We start from the raw sequence: 15,575 nt of genomic DNA, 5'->3' as shown, positions 1-15,575 counted from the left end.
TAATTGTAGGGATTCATATTGAGAAAATAATGTAAAATATAATTACTAATATATCTTGCTAACGTTTTTTATGCATATTTAATTAAATAAAACCATAATCGTTTGCAGTAATAACTGATTTATTTATTTATTTTTTGTTTTTTTCACTTACGTACATACATACATGTAACACACTTTTAAAAATCTGAATAATTATATTCCTTTAATTTTCAATATTAAGTATTTTTTTATTTTGTAAATAATTATGTACTTATCAGTGTATAATTTGTAATAAAGTGTAAGTAAATAAGTTTTCATATTCAGTGCTACACTTTTAAGTGTGTGTTGTTGTAAAATAACACATTTTTGTACAAAAGAACGTCTTTTTTTTATTTGTATATAACCAATGCATAAATGTATGTAGAATAATTATCATAAGATGATATTATTTCAATAACAGCCATTTTGTGTGTGTGAAAATGTCGAAATAGGAAAAAAGTGAGAAAAATATATCTGTGCTTTTTGCTTTAGCAAATCTCTTTATAAATAGTCAAAAATCAATCATATAATATACATGTGTATGTGCGTCCAACTGTAACTGTAGTGTAATTATCAAAATTTATTAATGCAACAACAACAACTATTTCTCTTTTATTTTCAAACATCTATGCATTGGTTAGCAAAATTTCGCAAAATATTTAGTTGCTATAAATATTTCTTAAACAATATGCAATAAAATTTAGTGTGCGAATTTTTCAACATTTTCCATTTTAATTTATTTTTATATATAAATGTGTGTGTGCTCATATGAAGCGAATTTCAAAATTCAATTACATTGTGGAAACCGTTGCTTATTAATTAAAACAAAAATAAAAACAATTACAAATACATTTGTCTATTCTAACCTACAAAAAATTATTATTAATATTTCTTGTTTTCATTACATGTATTCACTGTTTTTTATGCACTATATATATTTATATATTATGTGTATAATGTATAATTATATTATATTATATGGAGGATATCATTATTTAGCTAAACAACAAAATTTGCTCGTTTTAACAATCATTTGCATTCTCGTACACACATATTTTCATTTTCAAATATTTATACATATATCTACTATATACAATACTAACAATGCAATAATTAGTCTTTTTAACAGAGTTATTACACACTATTAATTGGCCTATTTTATATACATTGTATATATGTATGTTTACATGTTTGTATGTATGTATGGGTGTAAGTTTATTCAACATATAATATTGGCACATTTATATTTTTGTTTTTAACGTTTACATCTAACACTAAATATTCTTACAACTTGCTTTTTACTAATGAAATATTTATATTTACAAGTTATATGTACATATTTATGCATATGAGTTAAGGTTATACAATGTTTGTATTTTAGTTACGTTAAATTTTTTGGCATGTTTTTTTTTTTTGTAAGATTTCTAAAAAGTAATTTAGTAATTAATATAAGTGAAAGGACACAAATCTCTAAGTGTATTTTAATTAACATTGCACCCCTTGTTGGTTCCCTTTTATATTTTATCCTAGATATTTAATATATGCACGTTTGTATGTCCGTATGTATGTATGCATGCTGTGGAAGCAAAAATTGACAAATGGAGTTTTTTATTTATACCTAGTATGAATAAAATTTTTCAGGTTACCATTTTTATGAACTCTTTCGGCTGACTATTTGACAATTGAGTTGTTTTTTCATATAAGAAAATAATTTAATTTCCACGTGATACAAGAAAAACAGAAAAATAAAAAACTTCTAACCTCACTTCAGGGTTTAACTTCTGTTGTATGTATATCATATGTGGGTGCTAATATTTATAATAATATTATAACTAAAAATGCTTTTACAGTGTTGTTTTTTTCCTTAATAAAGAGAAATTTGAATTTGAAATTGAGATTTGAAAAAATTATGTGTTACAATGTTTTGCTTAAGTATTTTCATTTTAAAGTATATTAACAACATTTACAAGGCAAAATATATTTGAAATGTTTTCGGCATTATATTGAAAATGTATCGTGTTCTCACTACCTTTTATAAAAAAATAAAATATTATATTACTTTTCAAAACTAGTCCGTTTTAAGCTTTCAGATTCAACAAGAATCTATACTAGTATATTACAATGAATTAATTTGCCAAACAAAAAAAAAAAACAAATTAGTTTTTCAGCATAATATTGAAAATACATCGTGTGCTCACTACCTTTTATACAGAAATATTATATTCTTACACATTTCTTTTAACTTGCATTTTCAAAACTTGTCCGTATTAAGCTTTCAGATTTTTAATAGTGCACTAACTTTTTTATATATTAATATTCATTCCTTTAATTCAACAATATTTCAAAATGAAAATAGAAAAAAACGACTTCAGTTGCACCGAAGCAGTAATATAATAATATAACAATAAAAAAATTCACACAAGAACTTGGGTATCGATCAGTCAGTTCGATGTCAACCATATGCCATAGTGGTCCGATCTGTACAATTTGTTCGGATATTGTACCGTTGCTTCGAGCAATAATCCATGCCAATTTTCATAACATTTACTGTCATAATAAAAAAGTTTTCCATACAAGAATTTAATATAATAATGTTATAGTAATCCGATCTAAACAATTTTTTCGGAGATTGCATTAGCGTCTTAGGTCAATGACCCACGCAAAATTTCGTAAAAATTACTCATCAAAAAAACAGTTTTTATTAATGCACTTGAAACTGCTCGTTCAGCTATATGCAATAGGAAGAAAAGGATGTGTACGAAATTTTAGACCTATAACTCAAAAACAGATCTAATTTGCGTATATATGTACAGACGAACAGACTGACATGGCTAAATCGACTCAGCTCGTCGTGCTGATCATTTATTTAATCTACCTTATAGAGTTTCTGTATTCCTTCAGGACATTATAAACTTCATGTCAAACAGGGTATACATGAAATAATAATAATTTCTTAATAGTATGGAAATTATTTTCCACAAAATTCTGCAATGATGTGCAGCTAAGGACACAGCACTATCCAAAACTATTTGCTTAATCATATATGCAGCTATAACACAACAAAAAAAACTTTAAGAACTTAATATTACAATTTGGCATGTATCTTCCACAAATGTATGATCTTGAGATCCGCAAACAAGCGACTTTTTCAAAATTGATGCAATTATGATAGTTTCTAATTTTCAAACCACAAATATAATTCGACTTTTTTGCGTTACAGGAATTTATCCGTCAAAATGCTTATCTTTCAGCGATCTAAACCCGCTTAGAATGGTAACTAATAGTAGGTTAGGCTAAGAGGCAATAAATAAATAAAAAAAAGAAAAATAAACTGAATTGCGTTGCTTTCAACTTACTTCTGTATCTACGTATGTATGTTTATCTTTGAGATAATGAGTATATAACGAAAATATTTAAGGAACTTATTAAAGCAATCAACTGAATTATTTTCACATTTGAAATATAATTAATTATACTACATTACATATACATATATGTACAAAAGTGCAAATACACACATATGTATATGCCTATGCTCAAAATATATGTATATTCCTTAATTAATAATTTTTATAAGTATACAAGTTCTTCTGCTCCACCTGGGAATCGCTACAAACTCATAGCCTTTTTATTCTTACGCTTAGTAAATTTATTACTAACTTATTTAGTTAGACACATACTAAATTCGTGTGTAGGTCGGCATGCATGCCATACACCTAACAAGCACTTGCGCACACACTTTATACGTATAACAACAGTAAATCAGTCGCGAAATAGTTTTTAAATGTAAATCACCAACAACTACATAACGCCTAAGCCTTTGGCCGTGATAGTAAAAATTTCGCTAGCAGTCAATTAAGCAATAAATATGCAAAATGCTCGGTACGATTTTTTTTAGGATTTTTACAACGTCAGCACAGCAAACGTTTGCCGCATACGATCACTAAGTAAGCTTGGCTTGTGCAAATCTTTTCACTTTTTTTGGTTAAATTATACGATTCGGCTTCGTAGCAGTTCTATGAGTTCAAATTCATTTCATTGCATTTTGCTGTGACCAAAAATCTGATGTAACATAGCCGTATGAAACCATTGGTCGAACTTGCTGGTGCGCTGGCGTCTGCGTATCGTCGTCAATGTCCGCGTCATTGACAGCGTTTTGTGCAGCAACAAACTGTGAACATAGTTTATATGTTAGTAGGATTTTTTCTTTTATATTGAAGTTTTGGGTTTACCTTGGTTAACGTATCGGGTAGTACATAACCACAGTGTGTGAGTGGCATATTTTTAAGAATATTGGGTTGCGCTTGCGTAGAATTAATTTGCAAGTGTTGTTGCGGTAGTGGCAATAGAGATGTCTCGTGTTGCTGTGATGCAGCGATCTATAGAAATATAAAATGAAGCTTTAATTGGAAAATTCTTTAAAAGTTGAAAAGGAAAAGTCAACTAGCCTTGGGCAACTCATCGGGTAGCACATAATCGCCTGTTGTAAGCGCTAAATTTTAAATAGATCCGACTGCGCTGGTATGGTTGTAGTTTGTGGCAATTGTTGTTGAAATGGCTTATCAGTTTCGTTGTGATCTTGCCGTATGGTAGCGGTATGTGCTGTGGACAACTGCAAGTATATATAATCATAATTGGTACAAGAACAAAAACGAAACGATTAAATTAAAAGTGTTAAATCCATTTGTGAATTTATTTACCTTAAGTAATGAATCGGGTAGCACATAATCGTCGGTCGCAAGCGTTGGAAAGAGGTGTGCCTGCGCCGTTGCAGCTTTCGCCTGTAAGAGCTTTGATTCTAGAGGGTTTACGGAGTTCCTTTCGACGTGCGCTGTTGGCAACTACAAGTGGCAATTATAAGAAAAACACAATTTAAATAAACAATAACAAGGGCAAGAAAAAATGTTAAATTTCTTTTGCACCGAAGCTATAATACCCTACATTAAAAGTTTTACATACAAACACTTGATATTTATGGGCCTGGTTGTATAGCTTATAAGTATAATGATCCGATCTCGAACAATTTATTCAGAGATAGTTTTCTCGTCTCTTGACAAATAAAGATTTCCTCATAAAAGAACTTGATTTTGAACGATAAGTTTCTAAGACAGCCGGTTTCCACAAATGACCAACTTCTTCGGGAAAAAACAGTTGTGCAAAGTTTCAGATCAATATCTCAAAAACTGAGAAACCAGTGCATCAATACAGACAGGCAGACGGACATGGACGACTCAACTCGTCAATCTGATCATATATATATATAATATTTATATTTTTTTTGAAGGCTTCCTTCTGGGTTTTACAAACTACGTGACAAATGCAATATACCCGGTTCAGAGCAATTTATTTACCTTGTGGAGTGAGTCTGGTAGTACATAATTGTTAGCCAGCGGCGCATTTTTTAATGTATTATTATTATTAATATTGTTATTATTATTATTGTTATTATTTGTCATTTGTAGCAAAAGCGGCGTCTTTGCATGTTTGTTGAGCATAGCGTCAGTTGATGTTGTCACTGTTGCAGCAATATCACCCGCTGTAACATAATCACCAAAACTTCCTTTGTTACCGCTACTCTCCGAAGTTGAGCTCGACTTCGATTTAATTGAATGTAAGGGTAAATATGAAGATTCGCTCGATGTGCTGCTGTCATTAGCAATAATTGGTATTATTTGTTCCGCTTGTAAGTAGTCATCATTAATAAGAATGGGCTTGTCAAATGGCTTTTTACACCGCAACGGTGATGGTTGATGCGAAGAGTAGCTAAGGCTATTTAAAGTTACCGTAGTCTGTGGCGATGCCGGCTCGCTTTTCGCCCAACAGCGTGAAAATTCCCTATTGACATCTTCGCTACTTGTACTCGGCGTGTCACTGTCAGCGTCGCCAACGCCATCGACACCACTTTCACTGCTACACGAGGGTACGGACGTCTTTCCAATATTGATTAGCGATGCACCATCGCTAGCTTTTGTCGATACAATGGAAATATTTTCCGGTTTATTATCCTCCAAGCAACTGGGTAATTTTGAACTCATGCTCATTAGTTGTAGCACCGATTCTGGTAATTGTACGTGCACCTTCCATTGACGTTGCACAAACTTGTAAGTCCAAACTATGGTCGCTATGAACACGCTAACGAAAATAATCGAAGCCACTAACAGTGCCCACTCAAATTCTGAACAAGTGAAATTGTGTGAACTGCTTGCATCCGATTTCAGCATGTAATATGCGGTATTCTTTATATCGGGTAATTGTGTTCGGATACCTCCACCAACTACGTCACACACGAAATCTTGGTGCGTTTTATATTTGTATGCTAGTTTCGCTTCCTTATGGTCATCAGCCGATATATGTTCCTTTTGTTTGTGGGACTTGTTATACATTTCACCATTAGCAGTTGCCTGCGTGCGAACGGTACTTGGTGCGTATGAAGGATTGGTGTGACGGCGTGCTCGTTGCATTCCTTCGCCCGCGATAGTAAACGTGCTCTTATCTAAATCTTTTTCGGCTACCACATTGATAGTGCGTACTTGCATATTTTGTACGCCCTTCGGGCAACCGGGATATTTTAGGCGGCACACGAGTTTATTATCTGTTCCTGTTACCGTACCGTTAGAATTTGGGTGCTGTACCGTTAATTTTTTTATTTGATTATTGGCATTAAAAATTAGCTCGTAGAACACCATATGACCGACTGAATTTTCCGCTGCAGTCCAACTGAGCACATAATCACTACCGTTTAGATATAGATTTACATCTGTCGGTGGCATTGGTACTGGAATTTGAATGATTAAAAAAAATATCCAATTAGTTTAAGAATTCTGAAACATTTTTGTTGATCATTTGTGTAATCAATATATAACATCTAGATATTTATAGAGGCTTGAGGTATATCTTTTTTTTTTTGTTTTTTGTAGAGATTATATCCATTACAAGTAAAAAAAAATGTATGTATCGTGATTTTTTTTTAAGAAGCGTTTTACATTAACAAAATTTAATGTAAATGTAAAAAAATTTGGATTCCCTTGAGCCTGTAGCTGATCTCCAAGAAGAACCCCGAAAAGATTCCCACGACAGCGGGTTCTACGCACCGGAATTGACTCGATTTCATCCGACCAAGGGCTGTTTTTCGGCGATCTAACCCCGTTTGGATCGGTAAGTGTTAATTTGTGTTTGTCGTCATTGGGCGTATCCTCTTGACTCGTGCTGGCATTGAGTCCAACCTGGGCCCGGAGCAATTTTTCTGCTGCGTATGTAAGCAAAACGGCTCCATCCAAACTCCACCTCGGTCAGGTGCAATACATGCAATGGATGGAGCCATCTTAAGACCTGTTCTGGCCTTAAGACTCATAGGGAGTGGACCACGTGTTACGTGACCCCATGTTGCCTGCGCAATACTGTGACACAAGCCTCTACGGCTGTGCAATCTGCACATAGTTCGCGCGCAGTTCCTGCTGGGATGCTTTCGCAGAAATCACCCCTGCAGCCATCTGCTTGGAGCGCAACCGCCTCCTAGGAGCATCAAAAGACCATTCCTCGACTACGTCGACGACGTCGTACAGTACGCCGAGCGGACTTCGGACGCAACTAACTTTCGACAGGTACCGACTGCCATTCACAGCGGAGCCATCAACACCTTCACCGACTCCCTTCCCGTGAATGGCGTTCTTGGAGTCAAATTACCACCCATGTCAGACGAAGAGCTCCAGCTGCCACGTGAAACGCGCAACTTCGTTCGGATACTGTAGCAGGTTAAACTCCTACTTATCCAGAATAGACCCTGACATACCGAATGTATGTCCTGCATGCAACGAGTCTCCGCATGACACTGACCACCTCTTTGCATGCCCCACGAACCCCACTCATCTAACACCCTCCTCCCTTTGGTCCGACCCCGACGAAACAGCATGTTTCTTGGGCCTCCTGTTAGATGACATCGACGACAACTCAAATGACACTTACCATCCCAACGAGGATTGAATTTCCGTTAAAACAACAACAACAAGAACCCCGAAAAAGATCGGCGGCGACTTCCGTCGAGGAAGATTGTTGTCCTTAAAATTATCTCAAATCCGGAAACCAAAAAAAAATTTATTACTATAGATGAATACAAGTAACAAACGAAGGATTAGTAACAATTTTGATTTTTAACAAAATGGCGGATTTCTCAAAAATATTTAGTTTCTTGTGAAAAATTTACACTTTAAAATTTCTTAAAAGTCGTATTTTTTGTCAAAAATTACCTCATTACCTGACAAGCATATTTAAGAAGGATGTTTGAAAATTTCAGGCAAAGTCGTTTCGGAGGAATTTCACTAACAATGAAAACAGCGAAAAACGCGTTTGAAATTTTGGGAGCCAATCACGCCAAGATAAAATTTCTTACAATTATTCTCGAAACGTTTTTCAGAGAAGATTTTAAATATATGCATATTCGATATATCGATTTTGAAATTCATAAGTGGATATAGATCCTTAAATAGTCAATGAATTGTAAAATGAATGGATTTAACAATAATGAATGTATCAGAACGCGTGATTTAAGAAAATGTAATTACTTCAAGATTAGAAAAAATATTTATGGAATTGTATTTTCATCTAAAAGACCATAAATTTTGAGCCGATAAGAATATAATTATGTACTTTGACCATTAAATTTATTAAAAATCATTTTTAAGTGGGTTCCTTTTTCAATATAACGAACTTTTCCTCTCTATATAGGTTTTTTTGACCCCTAAACTAGATAGGTAAGTTTTCACCTTAAAATGTATATTATAATCATCAGGCAAATTGATTTCGCAATGTCTGTCTATACATCTTTGAGTTAATAGATTTCCTTATTTAATAATTGTACTTACTGCCAATCATGGTGGTGATATTCACTGAAGCGCTCTTAATTGATTGATGTTTTGTCCACGCCGTTAGCCATACCTCATAGACAGATCCACTGGCTTAGGTCGTTTAATGTATAAGACGTATAAGACACGTTAGTGGTCCTATTGTATTTTGCCTCTGCTTCGTTGTATTTTTATACCTTAAAGAATACACAAAACATATTACCCCACACTTACATAAGTAGTGCAAACAAATTTAATGTTACACATACCAAATATAATACTTTGTCAGAACTCCATGTCTTTCAGTTGGCGCTTTCCATGAAATTTTCGCCGAATGACTTGTTACGTCCGTATAATTTAGATTAGTTGGCGGTTCAGGTGCTAAAATAACAGTATATGTGGGTTTTTTAATATTTATTATGTATTTAATTTTTTAATCGCAAGTTTGAAAATCACCTGCTTGAAGGGTTTGTGCCTTGATTGCAATGGGCGGGCTCTTTCGATTATTAACGCCATATAACTGTATGCTGATGTAATAAAATGTATATGCTTCCAAATTCGTTAAATTGAAGCTAATACTTTGTGTCGAATTTTCGCGCTCTGAATGACAACTGGACACCATGCTATTGTTCAATATGCAATAGGTAATATTGTAGCCATTGAATGCACTGTTGTTACAATTTGGATTACTCCATTTTAGAACGATGCTCGACTCCGACTTGTCGGTAACGTCAAACGTAGTTATCCATCTGCTCTAAATATGCATTTAAATCGTTAAAACAATGGGGCCAATAAAATCCACTACTTCCGCGTGGATAGTTGGCTGCCACGGCCATTATAAGTTGATCCTTCGCGTGTGTGGTATAATTGGTTCTCGTATTTTCTACAACTGTGAAGTGCATGGAACCCTTTTGTGGGTGAAAAAAAATTGTTAGACTTAAAATATATTATAACTGAAAAATATTAAGATATTTACGTCACACTTTTTTTTCTTCATCAACCTTTGCTGACACCAGAAGACAGTATAGTTGCTTGGTGGTCGCTTTTCGTAGTCACCTGGATGCTGCCATTTTAATATGAATGCTCCATTTTCCAACAACTTCTCAATTTCTAATGGAGGACTGAATTCTCTGGGTGAGACAACTCGTATTATGCTTGCATTTGACGATGCACCGACTGCATTTTTGCCGAATATTTTATAAATTCTAGGATGGTTTGAGACCCATCGAAAGTCAACTGTTGTGCTATTGGTTTCTTTTGAATTTCTACAAAAGAAAAGAATTAATTGACCAAGTGTTAATCAGAACCGATTTCATAAACTCAAAAAAAGCTGCTTTTGTACCTAATCTGTACACGACTTAACATATTTTCTTCGAGTAATGATCACATAAGAGATGCTTGACAACATAGCCAAAGAACTTACATTTATCAAACAATATTGCAAAATTCGAAAATGAGCCACAACCGAGAAACACAAATTTCGGTGAAGGCAATATCAAAGCCGAGACTTACAACAAATATAACAATGAAAAATTGAAGTGCATGGAAAATTCTGCATTATTTTTGTCAGTCCAGGTCAAATTTGAACAAATGATAGTTATAACAGAAAAAGATGCTCTCTGAGCTTGATTGAGTTACCTCACGTATCATCGCCAATATGTAGGGTCGAAAGTCAACCGAATGTTTGAAAATTCCAGTATTAGTTATACCGAGGCTTGGGTAAGTTTTGGACCCGATATTATCAATTTTAGGCACAAAGATACATTATTATCAGAAAAACACGATCTTTCAATTTCATTACGATTACTCACATATTAACCGTTATTTGCGGTATAAAGTCAGGCGGACGTATTTTTTCTTTATTTAGTACTAGAGGACCCGTCCACGCTTCACTGTGGCTGATATATAAATATGTAATACTACTACTACCATCTATATGATTTCTATTAGTTGGATTATAACTATTAGTTAATAAGATATAGCATTTTTGTGAAGCAACTTGTATTAGTTTACAAACAAATGGATCATAAAGCATTTCGTGTGTTAATAAAGCATTGCTTTTTGGGGGAAAATACTGTTGAATTTGGGCTCAGGGAAATCCATCGTTGAAAAGATATTTGCTAAGCTGGAAACAGGCGAATTGAACACCGAGGACAACGATGCTCTAAAGAGGCGAAAGCTCTGTGCAAAGTGGGTGCGTCGAAAGTTCATAATCCAACAAAAACAACGAATAACTGCTTCTGAGAAGTGTTTGAGCGCTCTTTAATCGCAATAAAACCGGATTTTTGCGTCGGTGCGTGACAATAGAAACATAGCTCCATCATTTCCCACTGGAGTCCAATCGACTATCATTCTAGTGGACTGCACATGATGAACCGGTTCTCAGGCGTGGAAAGACGAAAAAGTCGGATGGAAAGGTTATGACATCAGTCTTTTGGGATGCACGTGGTATAATAATACTCAACGACTGATTACTGAGCCAGTTATAATCCATTGTACTGCGTATTTGGTTGCAGTTCTTTTCTACTATTCCAAATACATACTTAGCAATTGTATTATTTATGAGGAAGAATCTGTTTAAAATTGTATGCATATATTCAAATGATTCCTACAAACATGAATTTTGAACAAATGCTTATTATTTGAAATATAATTTTTTTTTGTTTTTATATACAAAGAATAATATAATTACAATTTATATATATAGCACTAGCGGTTAAGCCATCAGCTTAAAAGAAAAGGGATAAAAGGCATCCTATGTCCTTCCCTGGTTCTAAGCTATCTCCCCACCAATTTTCAGCCAAATCGGTTCAGTCGTTCTTGACTTATAAATGGTGTAACTAACACAACTTTCTTTTATATAGAGAGATATGGGAACTGAGCCGATTCCAGCTATTTTTTGCCATACAGACATACTATTTTCGGTAAAGGTTTTTCTTCGAACTTCTATATTATATTTCACAGATTGACTGATAAAAGATTGATCAAAACAAAGTTCGGAATAGAAACTGAGCTTCGCATATTTGGTATCCGGGGGCTTGTAAAATTTTGGTCCGATTTGGAAAATTTTTCATAAGTTGGCACATTTAAAGACTATTAATGTAGGGTTTTATTCAGATAAATACATTGGTGTTTGATTTGTATACTGGAAAGTGAAAAGTCAGATAGATTTGAGAATTTACTTACAACTCTTGTCCATACATGTCCAATTCTTGAATAACGTAAGTGAAATTTTCACCATTTCTCTCTCGTAATCTGCCAAACCCTCCCAATATAAAGTTATTATGTCTGCCTCATTAATGTCGAAACCACCAACATAAGTGCGTGGCGCACGATCGGGTTGACGCGGCGCAGTTTTGAAAACCACTTTAGTTGGTTCGTTCCATTCGCTTGTATTGCAATTAACACGTGCTGAGACATTCAAAACATATTGCCAGTTGGCATAGGAAGGTTTGGCAGTGTGAAATTATATGCCAACCTTTCACTGTACTCGGTTAAATTGTATTTTCGTGGTCATCCGGTTCAACGGTAATGTTATATTCCAATCCAATGGCCTTATAGTAATCTTGCTTACGGTTTTTCCATGATAAATATACGCTATTGGAGGTTATGTTTTCCACATAGATTTGCAATTTTGGCGGCACGACTGCAAATAATAGGAAGCATTAAAAATATTCACGAAGTATAAAGCATCTGACATCCACACTTACCGCTCTTATGGGTGTTTATGGAGATTTTATTCGTGTATTCTCCTAAAGCATTTGTCGCTATCAAAGTGAAATTATGAAATTCTTGGGATGGATAATAAATACATTTGCCGCTATTTGTCGCCATCAACGTTATATCATGGTCTGAGCCGTTGTCCAGTGTGCAATCTACAATATTGTTCTGTAATGTCTAAATGGGAACATTGAAAAGGTGAATCTTGAGTTCAGGGTTTTTATGTAATAATAATTAAGATTGTACTACCTACAATATATGTATAGTATTCATGCTACCGGTAATACTTACTTCATATGATATTTTATATACTGTTGGTAAGTTATTTGGTGGATAGAACATTCTGCATCTCATAGATTCATAGTTGTCACCTCTGCATTTAAAACTCTCTACTGACTCCGGAGCTTTTCCTGTAAAGAACAAAAAGTGTGTATATGTAAATTTTTTTTTTCGAACAAGGTATTTTCACGAAATTTTGCATAGCCTAAGGCAACGCTACGATATCCAAGAAAAATATTCAGATCGGACTAATATAGCTTATAGCTGTCAACTTAATTTTTCATTTGTCAAGATATCTTCACGAATTTTGGAATGATTTATTGTCCAAGGCTCCGAAAAATTTTTCAGATCGGATCACATAACTAATAGCTACCGTACCGATCAAACGAAGTAAAAAATTCTTGTTTTAATTTATCTTATATCTTAGAGCTTAGATGACTATGTCACAGACCACCATTTCTTTATGGCCACGAAAAGTGGTTACAATTTGAAAATCCTTATTCGCTGATATTTGATTGAATTAGAACACCTTCTGATGAACTTCTCTTAGTAACAAACAATTTCGGGAAGAGTTCATTTTAGGAAGATTTATCCAGCTATGAGTCAAGCTTATTTTATTTTTGAAAGGGCAAGTAACCGCCGCGTCTAGCCCAATTTTCGATCACCTAGTACATCTGTACGGCATGTAGCGCCGTCTTATTGCAAGCAAAAGCTATCAACATCCTCAAATTCAGGCGTGAAAAGTTCATTTATAAGTTATGGCTCTACAGCGTTCCCCGATTATTATCAAGTGAGCTTCATTGCTGAACAAAATTTTCTTGTGAAAATCGGTGGCCACCTCATTTTGGGCCTATTTATCAAACGTGCGTTTGGCTTCCTTATTTGCACGAGTATTAAGTACATATGTACATGCATATGTATGTGTATTTATAAATATGATTTAAAAATTTTTATATCGACACATTTTTCAATACAAATTGTCCGATTGAAACTATATACATATGTATATATAGATAAAGGCACGCTTCCTACAACGATGCAATGTTTAGTCAGTGATCATTAGTTGGTAATCACGTGATTTAGTAATGGTTCTACCATAAGTGCAGTGAACCCGGACCAGTTCAGTAATAATGCTTTTTCCTACATTGTATATGTAAGTTTTTATTCCGTTTCAATACAAACATGGAATTTTTTATTTATTAAAAACAAGATTTGCGCGCGAAAAGCAAATATGTCTCATAAGAGTACTCTAACACTTACATACATATGTACATAGTATACATATGCACGTTTTTATTGATAAGAAAACTATTCCAACGGATACTTTCGGTGAACAATTAATTTGTGAGATTTCTACCATTTTATCACGAAAAAAAGTATCAAAGAATTCTAAATCGTCATGTTTTATTCTAGAAAAAGTATATAACGCCTCATTTCCTTATAGTTCGAAGCTCTATATATTAGGCCTACCTATTATTACTGGTCACGTTGAGTATTTAGTTAAGGAAAACCTGACATTTTAGCGAAGTGCAGCCAACCCTAATTTTAAAAATCGTATTCGAAACTTTTTCACTATTTCGGATTTATTTTCCTACACTCTCAATACTTATGCATGATTGACTCTCAATTCTTTTCATTGAAGGAAAATTTTACTTTAGTGGGTACTTATAGATGACTGATCTTAATAATTTTACACTTTCTCACTAAATCTTCATAGGGAAATGTAAATTTTTATTCCTGTGCGATACACGTCTTAATCGTTTAAACGAGGGTTAAAACAGTGAGACCTTGAAAAAATATTAGTTTTTATTTTGTATTGGAATGCTTTTCTAAATGCCTTATGTTTGGACACATTTTATAATATTTATACCCTAAACAAAGCATATTAAGATGACGATATTTGTAACACCCAAAAGGAAACTCGGACCTCCCGTAATGTATAAATAAATGAGCAGCGTGACGTGCTGAGTTGATTTAGCCATGTCCAACTGTATATACGTGACTTGTCTATCAGTTTTAGATATACTACCAAGAAGCTGCTAATTTGACGGAATCGCCGATGTTGGACTAACATAGAGCTGCCATACAAACTTAACGATCAGAATCAATTGCTTGTATGGAAAACTATTTCATTTGATGAGGTATATTCAAGAAATTTCACAGAGATTATTATCCAAAACATTGTAACGGGCCATAAATTTTCAGATTATTCACAGTAACGTGCCGGTCTTGGTCATCACGAAAGAAGTACCGCCCAATGACGCCGCCGGCCCATAAACCGCATCAAACTGTAATTTTTTTGCAATGAAATGGTGACTCATACAGTACGTACGCATGTACTTTCAAAGGAATAAAGTATTTCATTGATATCCTAAACCGTTTTTGTTTTATTTAAAAAAAAAAAACTTTTGTAGCGCTGTTAAAGTTGAGGCCACTGACTGCGAATTTCGATAATAAATTTTAATAATTTCGACTCATTGCTGGATCGTATATCTTTCCATGATGAATTGGCAAATCTTACTGAAGAGAAATGTCAAAAGAGTGGGAACAAATTTGGCGTCTTCGAAGACTAGCTGTCTTTTAAACTAACCGATCCAAATCAGTATAGCAATATTTTTATAGACTAGATGGAATAAATGGGCTATTGAAATATAAATATACTTATATGTACATACATATGTATATAGTGTAAATATAGGATACTGTACAGCATCTAAAAGA

At 34.0% G+C, this 15,575-nt stretch overlaps 2 protein-coding genes across 2 annotated transcripts in view; both read right to left on the bottom strand.

The window, feature by feature from the left end:
* Positions 1 to 3,745: 3,745 nt before the first annotated feature.
* Positions 3,746 to 12,315, bottom strand: LOC120779883 (the record flags this gene model as incomplete). Its single annotated transcript, XM_040112235.1, is given in 12 exon segments — positions 3,746 to 4,189; positions 4,251 to 4,397; positions 4,523 to 4,630; positions 4,719 to 4,859; positions 5,370 to 6,793; positions 8,877 to 8,965; positions 9,119 to 9,236; positions 9,312 to 9,523; positions 9,609 to 9,763; positions 9,832 to 10,120; positions 12,042 to 12,109; positions 12,112 to 12,315. Coding segments are annotated over 12 exon segments (3,096 nt in total), but the record flags the coding sequence as incomplete, so codon positions are not given.
* Positions 12,316 to 12,349: 34 nt separating this feature from the next.
* Positions 12,350 to 15,575, bottom strand: part of LOC120779882 — a 5,810-nt gene continuing 2,584 nt past the window's right edge. The window contains exons 2-4 of the mRNA XM_040112234.1: positions 12,867 to 12,985; positions 12,566 to 12,752; positions 12,350 to 12,501 (exon numbers count right to left, since the gene is read on the bottom strand). Of these exons, the coding sequence (XP_039968168.1) occupies positions 12,350 to 12,501; positions 12,566 to 12,752; positions 12,867 to 12,985 (458 nt within the window). The remainder of the gene's footprint in view (positions 12,502 to 12,565; positions 12,753 to 12,866; positions 12,986 to 15,575) is intronic.

This window comes from Bactrocera tryoni, unplaced genomic scaffold (genome assembly GCF_016617805.1).
Source record: "Bactrocera tryoni isolate S06 unplaced genomic scaffold, CSIRO_BtryS06_freeze2 scaffold_11, whole genome shotgun sequence".
NCBI lineage: Eukaryota > Metazoa > Arthropoda > Insecta > Diptera > Tephritidae > Bactrocera > Bactrocera tryoni.
Note: the sequence above shows the minus strand (reverse complement) of the source record. Positions and strands in the feature narration are given on the sequence as shown.